General features: G+C 44.8%; 1 protein-coding gene across 1 annotated transcript in view; it reads right to left on the minus strand.

Annotated features, from left to right (window-relative positions):
• LOC139764000 (calcitonin gene-related peptide type 1 receptor-like) overlaps positions 1 to 14,026 on the minus strand; it is a 167,102-nt gene that overhangs the window by 30,088 nt on the left and 122,988 nt on the right. The window contains exons 4-5 of the mRNA XM_071690472.1: positions 8,379 to 8,485; positions 4,775 to 4,868 (exon numbers count right to left, since the gene is read on the minus strand). Coding sequence (XP_071546573.1) covers positions 4,775 to 4,868; positions 8,379 to 8,485 — 201 coding nt within the window. The remainder of the gene's footprint in view (positions 1 to 4,774; positions 4,869 to 8,378; positions 8,486 to 14,026) is intronic.

Genomic DNA, 14,026 nt, shown 5'->3' on the forward strand with positions numbered 1-14,026 from the left:
CCACCCCCATACACATGCCTTGATTCAATCCACTGACAGCACGTCAACCCCGGTATACCACATCGCTCCAATTCACTCTATTCTTTGCCCTCCTTTCACCCTCCTGCATGTTCAGGCCCCGATCACACAAAATCTTTTTCACTCCATCTTTCCACCTCCAATTTGGTCTCCCTCTTCTCCTCGTTCCCTCCACCTCCGACACATATATCCTCTTGGTCAATCTTTCCTCACTCATTCTCTCCATGTGACCAAACCATTTCAAAACACCCTCTTCTGCTCTCTCAACCACGCTCTTTTTATTTCCACACATCTCTCTTACCCTTACGTTACTTACTCGATCAAACCACCTCACACCACACATTGTCCTCAAACATCTCATTTCCAACACATCCATCCTCCTGCGCACAACTCTATCCATAGTCCACGCCTCGCAACCATACAACATTGTTGGAACCACTATTCCTTCAAACATACCCATTTTTGCTTTCCGAGATAATGTTCTCGACTTCCACACATTCTTCAAGGCTCCCAGAATTTTCGCCCCCTCCCCCACCCTATGATCCACTTCCGCTTCCATGGTTCCATCCGCTGCCAGATCCACTCCCAGATATCTAAAACACTTTACTTCCTCCAGTTTTTCTCCATTCAAACTCACCTCCCAATTGAATTGACCCTCAACCCTACTGTACCTAATAACCTTGCTCTTATTCACATTTACTCTTAACTTTCTTCTTTCACACACTTTACCAAACTCAGTCACCAGCTTCTGCAGTTTCTCACATGAATCAGCCACCAGCGCTGTATCATCAGCGAACAACAACTGACTCACTTCCCAAGCTCTCTCATCCCCAACAGACTTCATACTTGCCCCTCTTTCCAAAACTCTTGCATTCACCTCCCTAACAATCCCATCCATAAACAAATTAAACAACCATGGAGTACTTATACAGAGGTATAAGTTTGTTGAGTATTCCTGGCAAATTATATGGGAGGGTATTGATTGAGAGGGTGAAGGCATGTACAGAGCATCAGATTGGGGAAGAGCAGTGTGGTTTCAGAAGTGGTAGAGGATGTGTGGATCAGGTGTTTGCTTTGAAGAATGTATGTGAGAAATACTTAGAAAAGCAAATGGATTTGTATGTAGCATTTATGGATCTGGAGAAGGCATATGATAGAGTTGATAGAGATGCTCTGTAGAAGGTATTAAGAATATATGGTGTGGTAGGCAAGTTGTTAGAAGCAGTGAAAAGTTTTTATCGAGGATGTAAGGCATGTGTACGTGTAGGAAGAGAGGAAAGTGATTGGTTCTCAGTGAATGTAGGTTTGCGGCAGGGGTGTGTGATATATATATATATATATATATATATATATATATATATATATATATATATATATATATATATATATATATATATATATATTGGAAAGGATCACAATTTTGCGAGTGATCAAGTATATTCCTATCAGTCCATGGGGAAAATGAAAGACGATAAGTTCCCAAGTGTACTTTCGTGTAATGATCACATCATCGGGGGAGACACAAGAGAGAAATATAACAGTCAGTTGATATACAACGAAGAGACGTAGCTAGGACGCCATTTGGTAAACAAGTGATAGTCCAAGACAGACAACGAGCGTATCATAAACTTATCATGTGGACAAGAAGGTGAATTGTTTACAAATTCTGTCAACAATAAAGTTATCCAATTTGTATAGACCCTCACTAATATTAAGATTATAATTCTTTGTGTATTTGATAATAGAAGATTCAATGATATTTCTCAAGGTACTGGAGTTAGAGTTAATAACAGAGATGGCATTACTCCAGTCCATACAATGATCATAGTTTTCAACGTGATTAAACAAGGTATTTGATTCTTGTCCTGTTTTTATACTATATCTATGTTGCTTAAGTAACAGAAAGATCCTTACCAGTCTGCCCAACATAAAACTTATCACAATTTCTACATGGCACTTTATAGATGCACCCAGGAGAATTTTCTGGCGAGTTCCTAATAAGGATATTCTTTATGGTATCAGTGTTGCTGAAGGCAACATTTACATCAAAGAATTTAAGCAACATGGGAAGTGAAGTAAAATCATTATTAAAAGGGAGAACTAAAAGATTCTTCGGGTCATTGGGCGGTTTGGGCTCAACTCTATAAAATGATTTCTTTGCTAACTTAAGGGATTTATCAATGAAAGATCTGGGGTTCTTAAACTTAGTTCCAATAGAATATATCTTCTCAAACTCATCATCAGTATACTCTATACTGCAAATACGTAATGCCATATACATACACACACACATATTTTTTTTTTTTTTTTTTTTTTTTTTTTTTTATACTTTGTCGCTGTCTCCCGCGTTTGCGAGGTAGCGCAAGGAAACAGACGAAAGAAATGGCCCAACCCCCCCCCCCCATACACATGTACATACACACGTCCACACACGCAAATATACATACCTACACAGCTTTCCATGGTTTACCCCAGACGCTTCACATGCCTTGATTCAATCCACTGACAGCACGTCAACCCCTGTATACCACATCGCTCCAATTCACTCTATTCCTTGCCCTCCTTTCACCCTCCTGCATGTTCAGGCCCCGATCACACAAAATCTTTTTCACTCCATCTTTCCACCTCCAATTTGGTCTCCCTCTTCTCCTCGTTCCCTCCACCTCCGACACATATATCCTCTTGGTCAATCTTTCCTCACTCATTCTCTCCATGTGCCCAAACCATTTCAAAACACCCTCTTCTGCTCTCTCAACCACGCTCTTTTTATTTCCACACATCTCTCTTACCCTTACGTTACTTACTCGATCAAACCACCTCACACCACACATTGTCCTCAAACATCTCATTTCCAGCACATCCATCCTCCTGCGCACAACTCTATCCATAGCCCACGCCTCGCAACCATACAACATTGTTGGAACCACTATTCCTTCAAACATACCCATTTTTGCTTTCCGAGATAATATTCTCGACTTCCACACATTTTTCAAGGCTCCCAAAATTTTCGCCCCCTCCCCCACCCTATGATCCACTTCCGCTTCCATGGTTCCATCCGCTGACAGATCCACTCCCAGATATCTAAAACACTTCACTTCCTCCAGTTTTTCTCCATTCAAACTCACCTCCCAATTGACTTGACCCTCAACCCTACTGTACCTAATAACCTTGCTCTTATTCACATTTACTCTTAACTTTCTTCTTTCACACACTTTACCAAACTCAGTCACCAGCTTCTGCAGTTTCTCACATGAATCAGCCACCAGCGCTGTATCATCAGCGAACAACAACTGACTCACTTCCCAAGCTCTCTCATCCACAACAGACTTCATACTTGCCCCTCTTTCCAGGACTCTTGCATTTACCTCCCTAACAACCCCATCCATAAACAAATTAAACAACCATGGAGACATCACACACCCCTGCCGCAAACCAACATTCATTGAGAACCAATCACTTTCCTCTCTTCCTACACGTACACATGCCTTACATCCTCGATAAAAACTTTTCACTGCTTCTAACAACTTGCCTCCCACACCATATATTCTTAATACCTTCCACAGAGCATCTCTATCAACTCTATCATATGCCTTCTCCAGATCCATAAATGCTACATACAAATCCATTTGCTTTTCTAAGTATTTCTCACATACATTCTTCAAAGCAAACACCTGATCCACACATCCTCTACCACTTCTGAAACCGCACTGCTCTTCCCCAATCTGATGCTCTGTACATGCCTTCACCCTCTCAATCAATACCCTCCCATATAATTTACCAGGAATACTCAACAAACTTATACCTCTGTAATTTGAGCACTCACTCTTATCCCCTTTGCCTTTGTACAATGGCACTATGCACGCATTCCGCCAATCCTCAGGCACCTCACCATGAGTCATACATACATACATATATATATATATATATATATATATATATATATATATATATATATATATATATATATATATATATATATATATATCTGGGGATAGGGGAGAAAGAATACTTGCCACGTATTCCCTGCGTGTCGTAGAAGTCGACTAAAAGGGAAGGGAGCGGGAGGCTGGAAATCCTCCCCTCTTGTTTTTTTTTTAATTTTCCAAAAGAAGGAACAGAAAAGGGGGCCAGGTGAGGATATTCCCTCAAAGGCCCAGTCCTCTGTTCTTAACGCTACCTCGCTAACGCGGGAAATGGCGAATAGTTTAAAAGAAAAAGAAATATATATATATATATATATATATATATATATATATATATATATATATATATATACAATACAAAAACAGTGTTATAAGATGAAAGGAAATCCTGTTCTTTCCCAACAAATTCAATACTGACAACATACTAGGAACATACTAACAACATACTGACAACGTATTAACATACTGACAAAATACTAACAGCATACTGACAGCATACTAACAATATACTGGCAACAAAGTAACACCATACTAATAACATACTGACAACATACTTACTAACATACTGACAACATACTAACACCATACTAACATACTAACAACATACTGACAACATACTTATATACTAACAGCATACTGGCAACATACTATAATACTAACAACATACAGGCAACATACCAACAATATACTGATAACATGCTAACATACTAACAACATACCGGAAAAATACTAATATACTATCAACATACTGGCAACATACCAACATCATACTCGGATATATTCCAGCAGTCTTTCGTCTTCGCATAAATAGGAACAAGAGATACGTGTGACTTACTTGAAGAAGCAGAAGATGAAGAGGGAGATACAGAGCGCCACCAGAGACATGGAGTAGCCGGCGATGTACAGCGTGTTGACCCCCATGTGGAGCTGTAGACAAGCAGGGATCATGTGACTACCACTTACCATACTCATCACTATGTGACTACCACTCACTACACTCATCATTATGTGACTACCACTCACTACACTCATCATTATGTGACTACCACTCACTACACTCATCATTATGTGACTACCACTCACTACACTCATCATTATGTGACTACCACTCACTACACTCATCATTATGTGACTACCACTCACTACACTCATCATTATGTGACTACCACTCACTACACTCATCATTATGTGACTACCACTCACTACACTCATCATTATGTGACTACCACTCACTACACTCATCATTATGTGACTACCACTCACTACACTCATCATTATGTGACTACCACTCACTACACTCATCATTATGTGACTACCACTCACTACACTCATCATTATGTGACTACCATTCACTACACTCATCATTATGTGACTACCATTCACTACACTCATCACTATGTGACTACCACTCACTACACTCATCATTATGTGACTACCACTCACTACACTCATCATTATGTGACTACCATTCACTACACTCATCATTATGTGACTACCACTCACTACACTCATCATTATGTGACTACCACTCACTACACTCATCATTATGTGACTACCACTCACTACACTCATCATTATGTGACTACCACTCACTACACTCATCATTATGTGACTACCACTCACTACACTCATCATTATGTGACTACCATTCACTACACTCATCATTATGTGACTACCACTCACTACACTCATCATTATGTGACTACCACTCACTACACTCATCATTATGTGACTACCACTCACTACACTCATCATTATGTGACTACCACTCACTACACTCATCATTATGTGACTACCACTCACTACACTCATCATTATGTGACTACCACTCACTACACTCATCATTATGTGACTACCACTCACTACACTCATCATTATGTGACTACCACTCACTACACTCATCATTATGTGACTACCACTCACTACACTCATCATTATGTGACTACCACTCACCACGCCCCTTGTGAATGGAGACCACTCTAACCCCACCAACTGTTGTACCATTGCTCTCATTTCTGCTGTCTCCAAAGTCTTTGTAACTCTCCCCGACCTTCACTTTCTCAGACAGAATACATTGCCGTTCATTCTCACTTCCATTACGAGTTTCGCAGTGCTGGATCTTCGAGTGATCTTCCCTATATAACTCATCTGTTGTCAGAGATTGTGGTAAAACCTTTTCAGCTGCCATCGATGTCCATTGCCATAGTCGTTGATGAAGCGACTGAAGCCTTTGTTTGTATCAGCAGTGGTCTTCTTCAGGGTTCTGTCTTATCGCCTGCTCTCATTCCTCCCTCTGTTAATGATCTCTCTTGTACTCCTAATCCACTTCATTCTTATGTTGAAGATTCCATTTTACACACTTGACTTACTTTCCCTCCTTTCCCCTTAATGTCTGTTCTCTTTCTGGTACTGAACACATTCCTCTACTCATTTTAGAGCTGTGCAACACCTCAGACTGGGGAAGCAGTAGCCTGGTAGATGACTGGGCTAAAACGTCATATTTCCAGTTTTCTTCTGGCAGTCTTGTCAGGCTGCCGTAATCATTATTGCTGTGAGCGTCTCCATCATCCCTACAGGGGTTTTATTCCCCCAGGTACGGAGTGCTGCTCACATATCTGGGGTGTTTCTTCCTCACCTTCTCTATTATAACCAGAGAGGAATTAAAAGCCGTCCGCTTCATGAATTCTCCTGATATCTTCCACTGCTTCTTCCTTGTTCCACAGGTACCCTCTTGGTCATCGAATTCGTTAACTGTCTGAATACGTCTCCGACCCCCAAAGTCAGGACTCAGGGCACGCGTGTCTGCTGCTGCTTCCCTTAGTTTCTGTGTAGAGGTAAACGACTTGTGGACTGACCGTTATGAACCTCCTCCTTCCCATGAACAATTAAGCTGTGGAATTTTCTTCCTCTTTTTATGCCTTCCTCTTCGTAATCCTTTTTCCTTTAGATAAGACTCAGATCTACAAACACCCGCGCAGCCTTGATTCATTTCCACTTTCTTTGGTCTCACTTTATATATTTCACACGAGATGACCTTTGAGTGGGACGTATGTTGTCCGCACAATGTTGGCCGCTAAGAAAAAAAAAAACAAAAAAAACATTTCCGTCCCGTCAGCCTTCGTCCTTACCTTCCTGGGATGGTCCCGCTCGTATGATCGCTACAGATAACTTCCTTCGCTGCCTTACCCAAGCCATCCTGCCAGAAGAATCTTAACATAAGGCAAGAGGGACACTTGTGTACCGGGGAACAGTCCTTCAGGTTTGCTCGAGCAAGAACTTGTCTCTTGAAGTTAGAATTCGTCTTGAAGTCTGGTTATTCCCCATACGGGACTACTTTCTCTTGCTCGTTCAGTTACTTGAGTAGATCCCAACCTGGAGTGCCTCTACCCATACTAAATAACAGTACATTTCCTGGAAAAACAATGGTTAAATTACTCGCCTTCATGTTATGAACAGAGACTACGGGCAGCCGGCATGGCATATACATTAAAGGTAATAACCTCTTCAGTGGGTCTGATACCACAGCCCACCGTCCAGGAGAGTAAGAACTGCTCTTCCTCTGACTCGGTGGGTTCACACGGATGGGGTCACCTATGGCTGGCGAGTGGATAGCACGCGACGTGCCACCACCTGCACTTCAGCAGACTTGAAACTTTCTAAGACCAAAAGATCTCAGACTATTAGATGTATCCAGGATTACCAGAACCATTTTAACCCAGTTTGTTAGGAACCATTTTTAACTCTGGGTAAAAGAAGGCTCTTAAAATTCTTAATGAGTCTGGCCCCCATCTTACCAGGCAACAGAGGCTCCTGAGCTGCCAGCTTTAATTCCAACACGTTGGCTTACCGGCCTATAGAGGGAGGGGTCGCAGCAACACCGCCTCAGACCCTCTTACTGTGAAGGTGGCGGGTTTCTACCGCCAGCTGATGATCGTCTAAATTCACTATAAGAAAATCTCGAATAAATGACTGTCGATAATCCTTCCCTGCTGCTCTTGTTCTCCTTGGAGGCTGCAGTTTTCTCACACAGACTCCCTCACATAGACACAATGGTAGCTACCCTTTAGGGATTCTAAATATACATCTATTTCTATCTATACTTGTTTTACGTAACCCTTTATCATTATATTGACGAAATTTATCCACCCATACACTACATCTGAAAGACTAGCGGTACAAAATTCACGATACAATTATTAAATCTATAATAAAACGGTAAGTGTAAATTCACATTAAATGCCTTAGATAGCTATTTACTTTACCAGGAAATATGTAATATGTGTGTAAGTTGCTATGTTTCCTACTGGTGCTTGAGATAAATAGATCCTGACCAGTGGTTTAAAAGGGCCCACGACAGACAAGGAGGAGGGAACCTTCTCAGCATCTATCTTATCCTCAGGTGAGACCCAGAGGAAACGTCCTGAACAAACACGTTACCTCCAGGTTGGACATGTCGACACAAGTAGTGTAGTTAGACCAGGACTGGTTGGTGCGCGGGTGGGTGAACCACGAACCATTCTCCTGGCAATCCTTGTGGCCACTTCCTGCAGGCGAGACGAGAAAACAGTCAATACTTTGTCATCAATTTCCTTGTGTAAATCTTGGTACTACTGTGTGGACACTGGTTAAAGTAGGTAGATAAACGGTCAGGATCCTGGTGTGTGCCTCGTCTCTGTGGTGGACCTCAGACCATTAAGTATACAGGGTTGTAAATATTTTCCTACGATGTTTGCATACGTGCTATGTTATACATGCAGTGTTATAGACGTAGATATCATAACTTTATAACTAAAACCTATTACTGCTCTCTCTCTCTCTCTCTCTCTCTCTCTCTCTCTCTCTCTCTCTCTCTCTCTCTCTCTCTCTCTCTGTCAAATGGCTGAGACAAAGAAATCCATTGAGCCATCTCTCCATATAGCTTACCGTGCAGTCTACTGACACTGTGATCATTGTCAGCAATATCAAGAATCATAACCAAGTGTGGTGCGGGATATGATACTTGCTTGGTCACATTTCAACATAAATCTGAATAATGCCATTATTCACCAGACATAATCCTTGGCTCAAAAGCATGAGTCAGATTAATCCTGCTCCAACTTGGTTTATAATTCATGTCCTCATTAGTAAACCTTTGGACGGGAGTATCTTCACATCTGTGACGTGAGGTTTACTTGTGCGTACCTACGCGACTATAACGTTTGTACTTATTCAGAAGTAGTGGAGCAGAGGACAGACTCGGGGTAGCAAGACAAGGTTCACACAGTTAGCTGAAGTCCCCAGAGTTTCCTTTGATCACGTGTTCCGGGTAATAACCTACCTGTATTGCCTTCGGTATAAATCAGCTAAGTTTAGGAATAATGATGAGTATGTTTAGAAATTATCAAAATATCCAGTAATATGAAAATTGCTTTCCTATGTTTAGTTTTTATTGAATACCTAATTGCTTAACCTCACTCTGATACACACTGCACGGAGACCAGAGGCCACCACCCACACACACAACCCGTTGTATAGTCTATTCCTTTCCTTGGCTGCTCCACTTCCTTATATGTGTGTGACCCCTGGCCTGGCTGGCTGCGACCTGTGAGCGGTCAACCGACGTTCCGTGACCCCCTGGCTGGCTCCAGGTCTGTTTCATCTGGATTTTTAAATGTCGCCCCCGCCCTCCCTCCCCCCTAGTCATGGTACACGAGTACTGCATCTATGATAACAAACCGTATCGGCTTCCCGGGAAGCTGTGCCTCCTCTACGCTGGATACACAGGAAGCTGTGCCTCCTCTACACTGGATACACAGGAAGCTGTGCCTCCTCTACACTGGATACACGGGAAGCTGTGCCTCCTCTACGCTGGATACACGGGAAGCTGTGCCTCCTCTACGCTGGATACACAGGAAGCTGTGCCTCCTCTACACTGGATACACGGGAAGCTGTGCCTCCTCTACACTGGATACACGGGAAGCTGTGCCTCCTCTACGCTGGATACACAGGAAGCTGTGCCTCCTCTACACTGGATACACGGGAAGCTGTGCCTCCTCTACACTGGATACACGGGAAGCTGTGCCTCCTCTACACTGGATACACGGGAAGCTGTGCCTCCTCTACACTGGATACACGGGAAGCTGTGCCTCCTCTACACTGGATACACGGGAAGCTGTGCCTCCTCTACACTGGATACACGGGAAGCTGTGCCTCCTCTACACTGGATACACGGGAAGCTGTGCCTCCTCTACACTGGATACACGGGAAGCTGTGCCTCCTCTACACTGGATACACGGGAAGCTGTGCCTCCTCTACACTGGATACACGGGAAGCTGTGCCTCCTCTACACTGGATACACGGGAAGCTGTGCCTCCTCTACACTGGATACACGGGAAGCTGTGCCTCCTCTACACTGGATACACGGGAAGCTGTGCCTCCTCTACACTGGATACACGGGAAGCTGTGCCTCCTCTACACTGGATACACGGGAAGCTGTGCCTCCTCTACACTGGATACACGGGAAGCTGTGCCTCCTCTACACTGGATACACGGGAAGCTGTGCCTCCTCTACACTGGATACACGGGAAGCTGTGCCTCCTCTACACTGGATACAACTTCAACAATTTGTTGTTGATACAACGTGACTGATGTTCATGTGATTGATTTCCTAGTTTGGCTTTTCTTTGTAATGTACGTTAATCAATGTATAGAAATATATACGTGAAGGTTTGGTATTAAAAATATCTATTGACGGAAATACACAACCAACATACATACATACATACACACACACACACACACACACACACACACACACACCATCCTATCCTCTTTGACGTGTGTCAGTATCGCTCTTTGGTCGCCTACCTACATGTCGACCTGACTCTCTCTCTCTCTCTCTCTCTCTCTCTCTCTCTCTCTCTCTCTCTCTCTCTCTCTCTCTCCAGCTTTATACTTGGATAACGCCAGATTAAACCCACCATCTCACATGAGAGTCTACCTCCAGTAAATTTGAATGAGGGAGAGATACACACATTAGATATCTTTACCAGTGAACCAGTAACTCACCAGTGACCTAGAGAACCAGTAACTCACCAGTGACCTAGTGAACCAGTAACTCACTTTGTGGGTCTCTCGAGAGGCCTATGTCGGAGCCGTGGTGGCCACAATGTAAACAACATGACACTGACATAATCTTTGGCCAGACCGTTGAAGTCATGACACAACACCAACGCCACACCGGCAAGACTAACTGACCTCCACTGACCGACGTCCGTCACCACAATCACCTTATACCAACCAGTGTTGTACACATACAACAATTGTCCTAGACCTACTACTGTGAATGTCATAAACAAGTGAACAGCTAAACAAGCGAACAACTTAATCTTCCCATTGTTATGTGTATGTCGTCAACTACTTTATCATTGTAACGCATTCAGACTGGGCGTCAGTAGGACGTGGCTGTATGTGTCACAGACTGGGGTCAGTAGGGTGTGGCTCTGTGGCACAGACAAGAGTCAAGGGGGTGGAGGAGGTGGGCGGCGGAAGGAAGCTCCCCCACAGGTCTTCCTGTAACCTTTCCCTCCTGCTGGTCAGCTGGTTGTTACTGCAGGTGTTGATCGTCCACCTCAGCTTAAAGCTGATCAGCTGATGGCCGGGCAGTGCCTCTCCTGCCGGCCGGGCAGTGACTGTCATGCTGAGAGAGCAGTTAGAGAGCCGAGAGTAAACTATGTGAACTGGTGAGAGGAGGCGTCACCCAGGGGCAGCTACTGCTGAGGTGCTGCGCTCATGACACTTCAAGTGTTGCAGAAACTCTAAACCAAACATGGCGGCAACACACGTACACACTCGCTACTCTGCCTGGAGGCGCGTGCTAGGGCAGGGGAGGCGCGTGCTGGGGCAGGGGAGGCGCGTGCCGGGGGCAGGGGAGGCGCGTGCCGGGGGCAGGGGAGGCGCGTGCCGGGGGCAGGGGAGGCGCGTGCCGGGGGTAGGGGAGGCGCGTGCTGGGGGCAGGGGAGGCGCGTGCTGGGGGCAGGGGAGGCGCGTGCTGGGGGCAGGGGAGGCGCGTGCTGGGGGCAGGGGAGGCGCGTGCTGGGGGCAGGGGAGGACATTTCGATGATAAAAGATTGAGAGTTCCTCACATTACTATGTTTACTGATTACTAATGGAGTCATTTGTTTACTCTGCTTTCCCGAAAAAGACATCACGCGTAAAGCCACAGAAGAAAGCTGAGCATCCCTGGAACCCCGGACGTCCTTGGGCGTCACTGGACACACTGAACTTTATGGACATCAGTGGACATCACTCAACATTATGGACATCAAAGAACATCACTGAACTTTATTGACCACTGAACATCAGTGAATATTACTAGACATGCCAGGACATCCCTGGACTACTACTGCAAATGAAGAGATTTCAAAGACTTTGGCTCAGTGTTGCTGATGTTGTTATCCTCCACACTGGACTCTCTTGTCAGTGGACTCCGACACAGGCCCGTGTCTGCTGGCCTGCACCAGGTCATTACTTAGTAAGTAAGGTGATGAACACAAGTAAGTGGGACTCTATGGATGATACCTCACCATTCCCCAAGACTTATAACACTTTTATCTATAGTTTTCATTTATATATTCATTCATGTATTTATCTATTTTCCGTTAGTAATAGGGAAGGTGACTGGCACAGTGTTTACTATAACACAATAGTGTGATGCTATGTCACATGTCACTCTCGCGTTACGTTACTTAATGTTACATGTTGCCTAGGCTTCACTGACTGAGGGCGGGACTCACCATGTAACGTAACACAGTCAGGTCACACTTGGTACCGTAACCATCTTGTTATGCGAGACATATCAAGGTTAGAATATATCACACACAACACACCAGATAGGCTCGATACAAGCTACAGTTACAACTGTCTGGCCATACAACCAACAGCTACAACTATCTGGGCCTACAACCTACAACTGTCTGGGTCCATGAGTTACAGCTACAACTATCGGGGCTGGAACCTGCAGCCGTCTGGGCCCAGGAGTCGCAACTGTCTGAGTCCATAACCTACAACTACAGCTGTCAGGGCGTACAACTACAGCTGTCAGGGCGTACAACTACAGCTGTCAGGGCGTACAACTACAGCTGTCAGGGCGTACAACTACAGCTGTCGGGGTGTACAACGACAACTTGGGTCATGGTGAGGCAGCATTGAGGCACACAGGTCAAGGTGTTCCTAGGGTCACTTGGTGTATGCACGAGATGTGGGTACTTCCTAGTACATGGCTTTACTGGAAGCACTCACGCACGCCGGTACGACCCTTGAACATGACGGTACGACCCTTGAACATGACGGTACGACCTTTGGGTATGATGATTTGGTCTCTGGCTTCACTCTCAAGGTTACTCAAATATCTGACCACTACACCCAAGGGTCGTACCAACCCTTAAGGGGTTAAAGTTCCTGATACTTACATTAAACGATATAATATCAGGACACACACACACACACACACACACACACACACACACACACACACCAGCTGAGCCATGGCTGGTGTTAATGCTTCTAATCCCTTCGACGAACTGGCGTTTCCATTTTTTTTGTGTACGCTTACAAGCAGCGGCTTGGGGTAGTAGTGAAGAATCACTCGGCTGAGCAAGGCAAAGCTTTCAAACCTTTCATTGCTGCACACAGCGGCACTGCTGGACACAGCGGCACTGCTGGACACAGCGGCACTGCTGGACATAGCGGCACTGCTGCACACAGCGGCACTGCTGGACATAGCGGCACTGCTGCACACAGCGGCACTGCTGGACATAGCGGCACTGCTGGACATAGCGGCACTGCTGGACATAGCGGCACTGCTGGACATAGCGGCACTGCTGGACATAGCGGCACTGCTGCACACAGCGGCACTGCTGGACAGGTATGGCCGAACACATACCTGTAAACCCTACATATGTGGTCAACTTTCTCTGGAGAAGGACTTGGGTAAGATGGTAAGGGCAGAGGATGGGCCCAGCGTGTCACGGTGCTGGTCTTGCTCCGGATCCTGACAAAACTAGAATTGAACTTCGCAGTTTTCTGATGCCACACAAAACATTACG

This window comes from Panulirus ornatus, chromosome 48 (assembly GCF_036320965.1).
Source record: "Panulirus ornatus isolate Po-2019 chromosome 48, ASM3632096v1, whole genome shotgun sequence".
NCBI classification, from domain to species: Eukaryota; Metazoa; Arthropoda; class Malacostraca; order Decapoda; family Palinuridae; genus Panulirus; species Panulirus ornatus.